The sequence below is a fragment of the Dasypus novemcinctus genome, chromosome 4 (assembly GCF_030445035.2).
Source record: "Dasypus novemcinctus isolate mDasNov1 chromosome 4, mDasNov1.1.hap2, whole genome shotgun sequence".
Classification (NCBI taxonomy): domain Eukaryota; kingdom Metazoa; phylum Chordata; class Mammalia; order Cingulata; family Dasypodidae; genus Dasypus; species Dasypus novemcinctus.
In genome coordinates this window covers 18637496-18653483 of record NC_080676.1, presented here as the reverse complement: position 1 = coordinate 18653483, position 15988 = coordinate 18637496, and the positions used below count along the sequence as shown (strand labels likewise).

Below are 15988 nucleotides of genomic sequence, written 5' to 3'. Positions count from 1 at the left end.
AAACAAAGCAAAAAACCAGCTTCAAGGGAGCTGATGTGGCTCGATGGTTGAGCGCCGGCTTCCAACATACTAGGTCCTGGGCTCATTCCCCACTCAGTCCCAGTACCACTGAAAAAAAAAAACACTGAATAACAGTGGTGACAGTGGGCCTCCTTGTCTTGTTCCTTGTTCAATCTTTCACCATTGAGTACAATGCTAGCTGTAGGTGGTTTTTCTTTAATATACTTTTAAAAAGATACTTAGATTATATAATGTTACATAAAAAATATAGGGGATTCCTATATGCCCCACTACCCCTCTTACATTTTCCCACATTGACATCACCCTTCATTGGGGTGGTATGTTACAATTGGTGAACACATTTTGGAGCAGTGCCATTAAGCGTGGATTATAGTTTACATTGTAGTTTATACTCGCTCCCACACAATTTTGTAAGTTATAGTAAGATATATAATGGCCTGTCTGTCATTGCAGTGTCATTCAGGGCAATTCCCAAGTCCCAAAAATGCCCCTGTATTACACCTGTTTTTCCCTCACCCTCCCCTCAGAACCTCCAGTGGGTACTGTCTTCACATCAGTGATATAATTTCTTCCATTGCCAGAATCACAGGAAGTCTATAGTAGAATACCATTAAGTCTACTCTAGTCCTTCTAGTTTTCATTCATTTCCTAATCCTGAGGATTCAGGGATAGTGATGCCCACTCCACCTCTAATTGAGAGGGGGAAGTAGGGTTTTCATATGTATACTTTACCATATTGAGAAATTTTCCTTCTTTGCCTGTCTTTTGGAGTGTTTTTATCAAGAAAGTGTGCTTTTCTTGTCAAATGCATTTTCTGCATCAATCGAGAGGATCATGTGATTTTTCTTCTTCAGTTTATCAATGTGGTTTATTACGATTACTGATTTTCTTGTGTTGTGTTTCTTGCATACCTGGGATAAAACCCACTGGATTGTGGTATATAATTACTTTAATGTACTTTTGGATTCTGTTTACAAGTATTTTGTTGAGGAATTTTGCATCTATATTCATTAGTGAAATTAGTCTGTAATTTTCTTTTTTTGTAATATCATTTTGGTTTTGATGTTAGGGTGATGTTGGCTTCATAGATGAGTTTGGTTGTGTTCAGTTTTTTTTGGAAGGGCTTGAGCAAGATTGGTATTAGATTGTCTTTGAATAATTGGTAGAATTAACCTGTGAAGCCATCTGGTCCCTGAGTTTTCATCTTTGGGAAGTTTTTGATGACCGCTTTAATCTCCTCATTTGTGATTAGTGTGTTGAGGTCTTCTGTTTCTTCTAGGGTCAGTGTATGTGCTTTGTGTTTCTAGGAATTTGTCCATCTCCTCTATATTGTCTAGTTTTTTGGCATGCATTTGTTCATCTCATGATTTCTTTTATTTCTGTGGGGTCAGCCGTTGTGTCTTTTATTCCATAAGGTCTGCTGATTTTCTTTGCAGGCTTTCAGAATTTTTTTTTTTTTAAGATTTATTTATTTTATTTCTCTCCCCTACCCCGAACCGCCCTCCCCTCCCCATTCGTCTGTTCTCTGTGTCCATTCACTGTGTGTCCTTCTGTCACAGCTTGTATTCTTGTCAGCGGCACTGGAAATCGTGTCTCTCTTTTTGTTGTTGCGTCATCTTGCTGCATCAGCTCTCCATGTGTGGGGTGCCACTCCTGGGCAGGCTGGACTTTCTTTCGCACTGGGCGGCTCTCCTTACGGGGCACACTCCTTGTGCGTGGGGCTCCCCTATGCAGGGGACATGATATCCCTGCGTTGCACGGCACTCCTTGTGTGCATCAGCACTGCACATGGACCAGTTCCACACAGGTCAAGGAGGCCCTGGGTTTGAACTGTGGACTTCCTATGTGGTAGGCAGACTCCCTATCTTTTAAGCCAAGTCCACTTCCTTCCAATTGTTCTTTATGCTCACCTAGTGTCTTTGTAATATCCTTTATTTCTGTCATATTTTCTTTAAATTCTTTGGATTCATTTAGGAGAGTTGTGTAATTGTCACTGATTAATTGTCTTAAATTATGTATCTCTTCAGAATATTTGGTTTGTTCCTTTGGCTGGACCATGTCTTCCTATTTTCCTAGTATGGCTTGTAATTTTTTGCTGACGTCCAGGTATCTGAGTATGTTTGTGAATTTACTCTGATTGCCAGTTTCTCTCTCTTACCTATTGTTTTTTTTTTTTTCTTTTCCATAGCTCTTCCTTGATATTTAGTTCAACCTACTAAGTCTTTAAAATTGCCCAGCTCATGTTATCAAAATTAGTTCGGGACTCACTAATGGAGTGCAAATTTTCTTCCAGGTTTTAGCATACAGAGAGAAGCTACAACAGTTTTTGTCCATGCAGCTCACACACCAGCCCCCAGCAGATGGTGCTGGTGGGCATACCTATCCATGGAAGGTGTTTCAGTTGCTTCTGTTTTCCGCATATTGAATCTCTACAACTGAGATACAAAGTGGGCTCTGATGGCTAAATTCACTGAAGGAAAGCTCCTCAACTCCCCTTCCCATTTCTCTTGAAGCATGACAGGGAGGAAGATGTCTAGTGCCCTCTCAGAAAGCCACAGTGAGCAAGAAGTTTTACCTCAGCTTCGTATCTTGGGAGTGAAGGAGGGGGGCCCTTCGCAGCCTCAGTGGGGGCTTGGTAACACACATTTGTTGTTTCAGGTTCTTTATCTCTCCGTCTCTCACTCTCTTGGGAGTTGTACAACACTGTCATGGTCTGCTGACCTCCATAGCAGCTCCCTTGGACAGCTTTTGCCTCTTTCTCTGTTGTTTTGTGAAAGCGTTGAGCCTAGCCTGCTGGTCCAATGCCATCTTCCCATAATCCCTCAAAGTTTTTTGGTGTAAACATATTAGTTACCTATTGCAAATGCAATAAATTACCTTAAAATTAGCAGTTTAAAACCACAGATATTAAAATGAAAGAGGATAAAAATAAAACCAAAAATAAGACAAACAAACAAAAAAGAACAGAAAGAAAAGAAGAAACAAAAAGCCCACAGATATTTATTATCTGACAAACAGTCAGGCTTAGGAATCTGAGAGTGGCTTAGCTGGATAATTATGGCTGATGGTCTCTTAAGAATTTGTAGTTGAGCTGTCATTTGAGTTTGCAGTATTCTGAAGATTCACCTTGGGGGGTTTCCAGTCCTTGTTCACTCACGTGATTGTCAGCAACTTTAAATTCTTGCTGTCTGTTGATCAGACTCCCCAATTCCTTACCACATGTGCTCTTCTGTCACTGCCTGAGTGTCTTCACAATTTGGTTTCCTCCGGAGTAAGTGATGAGAGAGCAGGAGAGACTAAGGTGGAAGGTGTAGATTTTTATGTCCCGATCTCAGAAGTGACATAACATTTTGCTCTATACTGTTGGTCATCCAGATCAACCCTGATTGAGTGTGGGAGGGAACTAGGCAGGGTTGTGAAGCCAGAAAGTGGAGATCATTGGGATCTCTCTTAGAGGATGGCTAATAAAGTAATGAAGAAAAAAAACTGCATAAAACAAATGTTGATCCTAATGTATAACTATTCATAGTGGGAGACGGAACCTTGCGAAACACTTCAGAGTTCCTCCTTGTGCCCCCTTCCAGTTATAATCCTTTACCTTTCTCTAAATACTTACTACCTGGATTTTTAACTTTAAAGTGGCAAGGTAAATTCAGTCCCTATTATTCCATTAGGACTGGAAATAGAAATCCATCCACTTCATTTTAGTTTTTCCTAATTTCTTTTTTCATAGAGGCACCTTATTCTCATCTCCTTATTGACCTCATGTATATTTGAGGGAAGAAAAATCTAAAGATTGTTCTAATGATTTGTTCTTTCAGTAGCATCTGCAGTGGAGAGTTTAAAGAAAAGTGATGTTGAAGAGAGACCAAGAACAACGCTGATCATCTGTCCCCTTTCTGTGTTAAGCAACTGGATTGTAAGTCTTTAAAGCCCTTTAAAAATGTGATATAATTTATAGTTGTCTGATAAGATGTGAGTATTCTGTTAAAGAATTATTCATAGTGAGAGATATGCCTGGGCAGCATTTTCATATCTCAATCCAGATAATTGGTAGGTAAATGGGGTAATATTTGCAGAATCCAAGTAATTTTTCTTTGAAAATGTATAGTAACTAAAAGAACATCATCAGATTTCTGCCTCTGCCATTTCTGTCTCCCAGAGTGGGAAAGGTAATTTAAGAGTCCACCATATTTATAAGCTGACTGTTGGAACCTCCTTTTCTAAGAATTGCACTAACAGTAACTATTATTTTAATAATTTTTAACATTTGGTGTGTTTCGTTCATTTTTCCCTTAAGCTCTTTTTGTGGATGTTGTAATTCATAAAGTTATTATTCTCATTTTCCAGGTGAGAGGTCAAGTAACTTGCTTAAGGGCATCCGTCTAAAACAATGGCCTTGGATATATTCTGATTCTAGAACCTGTGCTTTTAAGGATACTCACCAGATAATTTTTGTTTTCCTATTTTTGTTTTTGGTTGAGATGTCTTTTCTATTCTGAAATATTGCTTTGGAATTAACCCCTTTATGTGTTATGTGTGAGGAGCAGCTTGGTTCTCTTTCCTTCACAGTTTGAGCTGAAAGCTGCATGTTATAATGAAATAATGACTCTGGGAAACACTTCTGAACTTAAAGATCACTGGATGTGAACTTTATTCTTTCTACCTTCAAGGTTACCTTACCTCTCCTGGCCTTCTCTGCTCTTATCTCAGAGGTGGAAGAGATCCTTCCTCTTTGTAAGACCAATACTTTCACTTATAAATTGGATTCATCTCTTTTTAAAAAAAATTTTAAAAATTAATTTATTGAAGTATATCGCTGATACATAAACATACATAAACAATAAGTGCATAATAATAATTGGGAACTTACAAAACAAACATATATAACATCATACAGGATTCTCATAACTCACCCTACCACCAATAACTTGCACTGCTGTTAAACCTTTTTAACTAATGATTAAAGAGCATTGTCAAAGTATTACTACTAACCAAAGTATTTTCCCCCCAACTAACCCTATTATTATTATCTTTATATAATTTATATATGAACGTACGTGACCAATTAAGTATATAGTAAAAGTTGTGAACTTACAAAGCAAGCATGGATAACATCATATGGGGTCCCATACGTCACCCCTCCACCAACACCTTGCGTTGTTGTGAGATATTTGTTAGAAATTATGAAAGAATATTGTCAAAATCTTACTACTAATCATAGTCCTTATCTTACATTTGGTGTGTCTTTCCCCCAACCCACCTTATTATTCTTTAAATATATTTTTTATGACAGAACTTGTAAACATAAAACAGTCATGCACATGTGCAGAATTCCCAAACAACACCCCTCCATCAACACACCACACTGTGGTGGAATATTTACTACAGATTAGATAATATTGGGAAGTGGACTTGGCCCAGTGGTTAGGGCGTCCGTCTACCACATGGAGGTCTGCGGTTCAAACCCCAGGCCTCCTTGACCCATGTGGAACTGGCCTATGCGTAGTGCTGATGCATGCAAGGAATGCCGTGCCACGTAGGGGTGTCCCCTGCTTAGGGGAGCCCCACGTGCAAGGAGTGCGCCCTATAAATAGAGCCGCCCAGCACGAAGGAAAGTGCAGCCTGCCTAAGAATGGTGCCGCCCACACGGAGAGCTGACACAACAAGATGATGCAACAAAAAGAAACACAGATTCGCGTGCCGCTGACAACAGAAGCGGACAATGATATAGCAAATAGACACAGAGAACAGATAACTGGGGCGGGGGAGGGGGTGGAGAGGAGAGAAATAAATAAATAAATAAATCTTTTTTTAAAAAAGGTAATATCATCTAATTGTTACCATGTCTGTAGTGGTATATTTGGCTTACATTTTCCATACTGCCTCATTATCAACACAGTACATCTTTCACGTAGATGAAAGAATATTATTACTACTAACCACAGTCCGCAGGTCACTCCAGCTGAATTTTTCCCATGCTGCTCCATATTTCCACCACCCTGCAGTAGTGATGTACATTTGCTTTAGCTCACAGAGGACACTTGCATCTGTACCATCAACCACAGTGCTCATCCACCTTTTGGTTTACTATGCTGTTCAATTCCTAGATTATTCTCTAGCATTCTGTCAGTTGGCATTTACATACCTAGACTATCGTTTTCAGTCACATCCCCATTTATAACTAGCTCTATATCATCCACTTTATACATTAACATTTTTACAGAAAAGCTGATTAAAACGTCTATATACATTAAACATCATAGTCCATCTCAGTCCTCCCCTTACCTCTTTCAAGAATCCACCACTTAGCACCCGGTCTTGAAGATGTTTTTCTACAATTTCTTCTAGAAGTTTTATGGTTCTTTCATTTTTAGGTTTTTGATCCATTTTGTGTTATTTTTGGGTAAGGTGTGAGATAGGGGTCCTCTTTCCTTCTTTCAACTATGGATATCCAATTCTTTCAGAACCATTTGTTGAATGGATTATTCTGCGCTAGCTGTGTGGTTTTGACAGGCTAGTCAAAAATCACTTGACCATACATGTGAGGGTCTATTTCTGAACCATGAATTTGGTTCCATTGGTCTGTGAATCTGTCTGTAGGCCAGTACTGTGCTGTTTTTACTACTATCGCTAGATAATATGATTAAAAGTCTGGAGATGAGGGTTTGCTTTTCCTTTTTATGAGTTTATTCAGGACTCCTTACCCTTCCAAATAAATTTTTTTTTCAAAGATTTTATTTTTAATTTTTTCTCCTCCCTCCCGCCCCCCATCCCCTGTTGTCTGCTCTCTGTGTCCATTTGCTTTGTGTTCTTCTGTGACCACTTCTATCCTGATCAGCGGCACTAGGGATCTGTGTTTCTTTTTGTTGTGTCATCTTGTATCAGCTCTCCGTGTGTGCGGTGCCATTCTTGGGCAGGCTGCACTTTTTTTGCGCTGGGCAGCTCTCCTTATGGGGTGCACTCCTTGCGTGTGGGTCTCCCCTACAGGGGGGACACCCCTGTGTTTCAGGCTCTCCTTGCGCGCATCAGCGCTGTACATGGGCCAGCTCCACATGGATCAGGGAGGCCCGGGGTTTGAACCACAGACTTACCATGTGGTAGGCGGATGCCCTATCCTTTGGGCCAAGTCCTCTTCCCCAAATAAATTTGATGATTGTGTTGTCAGTGTTTTTTTTTTTTTAATGCTGGTAGAATTTTCATTGGGATTGCATTGAATCTGTATATCAGTTTGAGTAGAATTAACATCTTAATCTTATTTAGTCTTCCAGTCCATGAGCATGGAATGTTCTTCCAGTTATTTAGAACTTTTTTGACTTCTTTTATCATTGAGTTGCAGTTTTCTGAATCCAAGTGCTTTATATCATTGGTTAAGTTTATTCCTATTTGAGTTTTGTCTGTAAAATTTTTTTTCACCACTCTTTTGACACTTTTAGTTACTTTTATTGATATAATCTTCATTTCTAGACTCTCTTCCAGGCCATTCTCTCCTGTCTTTTCTTTTTAGGCTCTAGCACACCCTTTAGTGTTTCCTAAAAGTCTGGTCTTTTGCTTAGAAATTCTCTCAATTTCTGTTTGTTTATGAATATTCTAATCCCTCCCTCATTTTTTTTTTTTTAAAGATTTATTTTTATTTATTTAATTCCCCTCCTCTCCCCTGGTTGTCTGTTTTCTGTGTCTTTTTGCTGCGTCTTGTTTCTTTGTCCGCTTCTGTTGTTGTCAGCGGCACAGGAAGTGTGGGTGGCACCATTCCTCGGCAGGCTGCTCCCTCCTTTGCGCTGGGCGGCTCTCCTTATGGGTGCACTCCTTGCGCGTGGGGCTCCCCTACGCGGGGGACACCCCTGCGGGGCGCGGCACTCCTTGCGCGCATCAGCACTGCACATGGGCCAGCTCCACACGGGTCAAGGAGGCCTGGGGCTTGAACCGCGGACCTCCCATGTGGTAGACGGACGCCCTAACCACTGGGCCAAAGTCCGTTTCCCCCCTCCCTCATTTTTGAAATACAGTCTTGCTGGATATAAGATTCTTGGCTGCAAGTTTTCCTCTTCTAGTACCTTAAATATATCAGACCACTGCCTTCTTGCCTCCATGGTTTCTGGTGAGAAATCAGCACTTAATCTTATTGGAAATCCCTTATATGTTATGCATTGCTTTTCTTTCCCTGTTCTCAGAATTCTTTGTCTTTGGCATTTGACATTGTGATGACTATGTTTCTCGGAGTTGGTCTACTTGGATTTTTTCAGATTGGGAGTACAATTGTGCTTCTTGGACTTGGATGGATATCTATGTCCTTTAAGGGTTGGGAAATTTTCTACCATTATTTCTTCAAATATTCCTTCTGCCCTTTTCAGTTCTTCTCCTGGGACACTCATGACATGTATGTTTGCACACTTTTTGCTGTCATTTAGTTCCCTGAGACCTTGTTCAATTTTTTCCATTCTTTCCTTCATCTGTTCTTTTGTATGTTCACTTTCATAGACCAAATTTTCAAGCTCACTAATCCTTTCTTTTGCCTCCTCAAATCTGTATTATATGGTTCCACTGTTTTTTAAATTTCATTTATTACACCTTTCATTCCCATAAGATCTGCTATTTTTCTGTGTATGCTTTCAAATTCTTCTTTGTGCTCATCCAGTGTCTTAATATCATTAATCTTTTTAGCCCTCTCATTCAGTTTATTAAGGAGATTTGTTTGAACATCTGTGATTTGTTGTTTCAACTCCTTTATGTCATCTGGAGGCTTATCTTGTTCCTTTAACTGGGCCATAGCTTCCTCTTTCTAGGTGTGGATTGTAATTTTTTGTTGGTGTCTTGCCATCCAGCTTACTAGAGTATTTATTCTTGCAGTTTTTCTCTTTAGTTTAGGGCTTCCTGCCCTTTCTCCCTTGTTGGTTGCACTGTAGGAGCCAAGCATGTAGTTGGTGCTGTAAGCTCTAGAGGCACAAGCGGCCCTCCTTGTGCCAGGGACCAATGAAGCTTTTTCCAACTTTCTCCTTTGCCAAGGGTAGGGACAGAGTTATAGCTGTGTGGAATAATCCAATTTGTGCAGGCCTAGACTGTAGTTGCCCAGAGAAACTAATGAAGCTTCAATCCCCTTTCTCCTCTGCCTGGCGCAGGGGTGGAACTACAGGTGTGGGCAGCAGTCTATGCAGTGTGGGTCTGACATGACCACAGTTGCCCTGTTAGGCTTCCCATTTTCAGTCTGTGGAGCCAGAGTTCTCTGCAGTTACCTGGATAGGTGGTGCATGGCCTACTGCTTCCTCCCTGCCAGAGGTGGGCCTGAAGTCTAGGTTAGGGCTGTAGACCAATCTGGGTAAAAGAAACAGTTCCTACCATCACTGGGATTTTTGTCAGCCCGGCTTCCCCTCAGACTGGGAGCAGAATCAAAAATGGCGGCCACTGGCCTCTTTCTGACCTGGGCACATTCACACCCCAGCTCTTCCCAGGGTTATACCTTAGCCAGCTGAGTCTACCAATCAGTAGCCAAAATCGGCAGCCAACTGTCTCCTCCTCCCCTGTTTTTGGGAAATGGAGCTTCCAATTCCAGCCACAGAATAGCTCCTGGGCAGTTTGTGCCTCCAGAGTAGGACAATCACTGGCCTCCTCAGCTTGACTGGTAATTTACTGAAGAGGCTGGTGCAGGTCCCTGTAGCTTCTTCCCTGCTTAAGGTGGCACTGGGACCTAGGCTAGAGTTGCAATCTGACCTGAATGGAAAGAAGGTTGTCCCCACCAGCACTGGGATTCTCAGTCCACCCGCTTCCCCTTGTGCCAGGTGCGGAGTTAAGATGGTGGCTCCCAGCCTCTTTTTTTTTTTTTAAAGATTTATTTATTTATTTCTCTCCCTTCTCCCCCCTGCCCCAGTTGTCTGTTCTCTGTGTCTGTTTGCTGCGTGTTCTTCTTTGCCTGCTTCTGCTGTTGTCAGCGGCACGGGAATCTGTGTTTCTTTTTGTTGCGTCATCTTGTTGTGTCAGCTCTCCGTGTGTGCTTTGCCATTCTGGGCAGGCTGAACTTTCCCGCTGGGCGACTCTCCTTACAGGGCGCACTCCTTGCGCGTGGGGCTCCCCTACGTGGGGACACACCTGCGTGGCATGGCACTCCTTGCACACATCAGCACTGCGCGTGGGCCAGCTCCACACAGGTCAAGGAGGCCTGGGGTTTGAACCGCAGACCTCCCATGTGGTAGATGGACCCCCTAACCACTGGGCCAAGTCCGCTGCCCCCAGCCTCTTTCTGAGTTGGACAGGCTCAAACTTTAGCTTTTCTCAGGATTATACTTTAGCCTGCTGAATTTACTCATCAGTGGGTGAAATTGGTGCCCAACCTTCTCTTCCTCCCTGGTTTTTGGGAAGTGGAGCTTTCCATTCCAGCCATAGAACAGCTCCCGTGGTGCCTTGTGCCTCCAGTGGAGGATGGACACCGGCCTCCATGGCATGGAGTGTTCTACTTACGAGTCTTCTCTGCAGATGGGCAGTGTCCTCCTTCCATTCCTTCAAGGATGTGGCAGGTTGCTCTTCTGGCCTCCTAAAGCCCCCGCACAGGTGCTTCAGCTAGCTCCAGAGAGCTCTGGGTGTTTACTAACTGCCCTGTAGCAGGAGCTGACTCTAGGAGCTCCTTACTCCACTGCCATCTTGCTGGTTCTTTCAGATTCATCCCATTTTGCTTTTGTTTTTTCATCTGTTATTTTTTCCCTTACCTGGTTAGTGTCTGCTCATTGTCTCCTTCGTGCAACATGCTAAGGACTTTTTCATTTTTAAATAGTTTCTCTTGATTATGTTTTTACCTTTAAGTTGGTACTGTCTCCTTGCCTTCAGAATGTCATATGTCTTGGAATATTAATTTCCACTTTGTGTTTTTACTTCCTCAGCACATAATAAGTAACTCCTTAACTCATCATAATCTGATTTCTACCACCAGCATTCTAAATTGTACTGAAAAAGATTACTAATCATTGTCCATTTGTCAAATTCTAAGTGACTTCTTTAATTTTTTCTTGACTTTTCTGTAGCCTTGGCCTTCATGACATGACTTGTACCTTATTATTATAAATTTCTGGTTTATATATAGGGGGAAAATCACACCAAAGTTTTTCTGAGTTTTTCGGAATAGTGTGCCATTTTTCCCTCTTGTCTATCACCTTTATTTATTTCTTTATTTAGCATTCTAAACAAACCATACCCAATTTATATGTAGTCCATTGTAGGAAAGGCAATATGTAGGCTCTTGAATGGCAGTTTCAGGGTTAGGCTTAGCTGTATTAATAGATGTATTTTAAAAATGAGTAATCAATATTTCATTTTATGTTTGGAAAAATACTTAAGGTTTTGGTAATGTAAACTTCAGAAAGGAAACTGAAAATACTCTTGCCTACTGGGGTAATGCAAAAACTGATTTTAAGGAAATGAAGAATAGTGAGCTTTATAGGTATTCAGGGTCAAGAATTAGGATTTACTCATATCTCTATGCATTACTCCCTTTCTAGCCCTTAAGTAAATGACATTGTATCTTAAAGAGCAGTATGGAACTATCCTACCTTACCATTTTTGTCTTCAAACAATAGAGGGAATTCAATTAAAGGAGTAAGACAGGCCTGGGTACCAATCCACAATATACTAGTTGTTGATTTTTAGACAAGTTAGTTTTCTCTCAATGGAAAATGAAATAATAATTCCTGTTTTTACACACATATATGCGTATATATGAATTATGTAGGTGTTCATTTATAGTTGAGAATATATGTGTGTGTATGTGTAGTGGCAGTGTCTAGAAAGTCAACCATAGTTCTCTTTCTTCTTTCTCCAGAAATGTTAATTTTTTTTCATTCCACATCTCATCCCTTCATGTAGTTTTGTTCCATTTCAGGGCATCCATTAATTCAGTTTTCTTTCCTGTAACTATTGGATTCTCTATCATTCCCCACCTAACTTCTTGGGGGGAAAAAAATCTGCTTTTCACCTTAATTTTTTATGTTTCATTTTCTTCACAGCCCTATGTGAGCTGTGTTTTTACTCCTTTTTGCATAGGTCTTCAGTGACCTCATTTTTGCTGTGTTCAGTGAGCACCTCTTTTCTTTTCCTTTGCCCTGTGTTTATTTCTCTTTTACTAATCTTTATATTATGCTTTATTTTGTCAGTTGTTTATAAACTTTTTTTGTAAACAGGTGGAATGAATATAAATTACAAGTTTAAAGTTGATCTTGTTTTCCTTCTTGAAACTTTGATCTTCTTTGACTCCTAGGCCCTAACTTTTGCTTATTTCCCTAACTTTCTTTCCAGTGTTTTTCAGCCATGTGTTTTCTACCCTGACTCCTATTTAACCTTTCTTTTTTTCCCATAAAGCATGGGTTTTTTATTTTTGTTTTTTTCTTTTTTTTAAGGAGGTACCGGAGATTGAACCCATGACCCTCATACATAAGAAGCAGGCACTCAACCATTGAGCTACAGCTGCTTCCCGATGAGAGTTGTTTTTTTTTTTGGTTTGTTTCTTTTGTTTTTAGGACATACCTGAGATCGAACCCAGAACCTCCTGTCTGGGAAGCAGGTGTTCAACCACTTGAGCTATATCTGCTCCCCAGCGTGGTATTTTTTAAAAAATATATTATGAAAAATTTTAATGATTCCTCCATTTCTTCATCAAGATTCAAGAACTGGGAAACGGACTTTGGCCCAGTGGTTAGGGCGTCCGTCTACCATATGGGAGGTCCGCGGTTCAAACCCCGGGCCTCCTTGACCCGTGTGGAGCTGGCCATGCGCAGCGCTGATGCGCGCAAGGAGTGCCCTGCCACGCAGGGGTGTCCCCCGCATGGGGGAGCCCCACGCGCAAGGAGTGCGCCCCGTAAGGAGAGCCGCCCAGCGTGAAAAGAAAGAGCAGCCTTCCCAGGAATGGTGCCGCCCACACTTCCCGTGTCTCTGACGACAACAGAAGCGGACAAAGAAACAAGACGCAGCAAATAGACACCAAGAACAGACAACCAGGGGAGGGGGGGAAATTAAATAAATAAATAAATCTTTAAAAAAAAAAAAAAAAAAAAAAAAAGATTCAAGAACTACCAAAAGTTACCACAGTTGCTTTATTCCCCTCCCCCTTTTTTCTTCAATGAAATATTTTTAATCATATCCAGACGTCTTGTCATTTTTCCCAATGGAAGCATACACCTGCACTTTAAATATTGGTATTCCATATGCTCTGTGTTGACCTTTTTTCATTGTACATGCTCTTAGGAAATTTTATTTCTATTCCTTTGTAACATACTGACTGCTGATGACTTTAAAATCCATGTTGTCTATCTAGACCTCTCCACTTGTGTTATGGGCCAGTTATTGTAGATTTCTCCAGTCAGATACTCTGTAGTGACCCAAAGTTTAAAATGTTTTCAGTGATAACTTGCCTTCTTCTGTACCAGCTTCCCCTTTCTTTTTAAACTTATCTTTATCACACAGTTCTTCCAGGTACTCATTTGTAATATCAGTGGTTTCTTTGCCATATATTTAATTTGTCCCAAAGTCCCATGAGTCTCTTCTTCCTATTTTCTTTCTTTCACATCTGTCCTTTTCATTCTGTTCCTACTTCTGCCATCTGGTTTAGGGCTGCTTTATCATTTATCACCTGATTGTTTTCCAGCTGCGTTTCTTTGGTATCTTTTCTTTCCAATTTAATCAAGATTTTTTTTTTCTGCTCATAATCTCCCAGATCTATTGTTTCCAAGCTCAGAGTGCAATCTTTTTAACCTGACCCTGGCCTCAAGGATAGTAGGGACCAGTTCTTATATTTCTTTTTAGTTCTACCACATTTAGGGTTGATGCCTGCCAAATAGGCTCAAAATAAATGAATGGAAGAAAGTGGGTAGTGTGTTTGAATCTCTGCATACAACTTTGAAAATATTGGTTGCTGTTCTTTTATTGTTTAACCTTTATATTATTAAATCTGTTAACTAATTGGGATCATGAGATCCTTTTTATTAAAATATTAAACTTTAAAACCTAATTACTATTTGAAGAAGCTTGATAGATGTTCCTAAAAGTGGAGTGGCTGTTCATTGGTTGGTAGTGCCAGGCAAAATTTATATATTACTGTTTTTACTGTGTACAAGTCAGTTTTCCTGACAGTATAATAATTAGTATTGTTAGCATCATCACCATTGTTGGTATTTTAGTTTTGATTACAGGAAACTTGATTTCATTGCAATTTTAGTAGTTTGATTTGTAAAGTACTGTCAAGACTACTTTTTATAGGACGTATTAAGCCTGACACTAGTCTGCTTATTATTCAAAATGTTTCTAACTTTCTTTTAGGACCAGTTTGGACAACATATACAATCAGATGTGCAGTTGAATTTTTATGTTTATTATGGTCCTGATCGTATTAGAGACCCAGCCTTGCTTTCAAAACAAGATATTGTTTTGACCACATACAATATTTTAACTCATGATTATGGAGTAAGTATTCTTGTGTTCAAAGATTTTCAAAGATTGAATTTAAGAAATAATGCTGCTGGTTTCCAAAGTATTCTAAAATTCACCTTTTATATTCTTCCTTTTTTTCTTTTTAAAAATAACTTTAAAAATATAAGAAATAAATAGGAAACATTTTGAACATTTTATTAAAAAGGGTCACACTTTTTTTAGATGTTAATTTTGGCATGTTTTCCATTTTGAACATTTTAAGGTAAAATTTTAAATTCTGATTAAGAATTTGCAAGTGAGTTTTGTATTTTTTAATATTTTTGAGAGATTATTTTCCAAGACAGTGATGTAATTAATATCTCAGTTTAAAAATATACTTATTTTATAGTTGCAGTTCACAAGTTTTCCAGGTCCTCTAGGAATCTGTTATTTATCCTAAAATTCCAGTAAAATTTTTCTCAAAGTAAATACCATATCAAAATTTCTGTCTTCTGGTGAGAACATTATGTTTTACATAAAAGAAAGTGATTTTATTATATTCAGATGTTTCCTATAACTGACAGTTTTTGTATCACTATGTTTTTATTTGTTTTTTGAGGTAACAGAGCCTGGGGGTTGAACCTTGGACCTCATTTATGGGAAGCCGGCACTCAACCATTGAGCCACAATGGCTCCCCTGGGTTGATTTTTTATTGTTTGTTTTGCTTGTTGTTTGCTTTTATTTCTTTCAGAAGGCGCTGGGAAGCGAGCCTAGACCTCCCATGTGGGGAGGTGGCTGCTCAATTGCTTGAACCACTTCCTATCCCTACTATGTTTTTTGTTTTTTTCCAGAATAAAATGTAGCTTTATTATGACATAGTATAGACTACAAACCATTGAGGGGTGGGTGGTGGGGGAAGGAGAGAAGAGTCTCATAATTCCTCAACCGGCCGGTAAACATCTTGGTAATAAAATATCCAACCACGGCACGAGTCCCTATTATGTTTTAATCTGAGACAGCATAGCTCAATGTATTGAAAATACTTACCAGAGTCATACTGCTAGGTTTGAATGTTAGCTCTGCCACTTCCTTGCTGTAGTATTTTGGACAACCTATTTAACCCTATGATTCTTATTTCCTCATTCATAAAATAGGGGAAGTAGTAATAATAAGTTTGCTGTTTGTTGATACTCAAGAATAATAAAAACTATTATTTAGCAAAGTACATTATGTTCCTGTGTTTTTAATTCATATGAAACATTTATTTCAGACTAAAGGAGATAGTCCATTGCATAGCATAAGGTGGCTAAGAGTGATTTTGGATGAAGGACATGCCATACGAAATCCCAATGCTCAGCAGACAAAAGCCGTGCTTGATTTAGAAGCAGAAAGGAGATGGGTGTTGACAGGTAATCACAGCATTAAGCATTTTAAAAAAATTGATTCTCTGAAGTAGATCATTAAGTTAGTAAGATAATTTTGCAAGCTCAAGTGAATATAAAGTCTATCCCAATTACAGAAATCATTTAATAAAATGTTTGACTTGTTTCTTAATTGCCCATGATTTAGGAACATTTGTAGTTATTT

At 39.6% G+C, this 15988-nt stretch overlaps 1 protein-coding gene across 3 annotated transcripts in view; it reads left to right on the top strand.

The window, feature by feature from the left end:
* The window catches only part of HLTF (helicase like transcription factor), a 75502-nt gene that overhangs the window by 29300 nt on the left and 30214 nt on the right, over window positions 1–15988 (top strand). For all 3 annotated transcript variants that reach the window (XM_004460558.4, XM_023589412.2, XM_058295131.1), the window contains exons 14-16: window positions 3843–3940; window positions 14311–14454; window positions 15672–15810. In XM_004460558.4, coding sequence (XP_004460615.2) covers window positions 3843–3940; window positions 14311–14454; window positions 15672–15810 — 381 coding nt within the window. The remainder of the gene's footprint in view (window positions 1–3842; window positions 3941–14310; window positions 14455–15671; window positions 15811–15988) is intronic.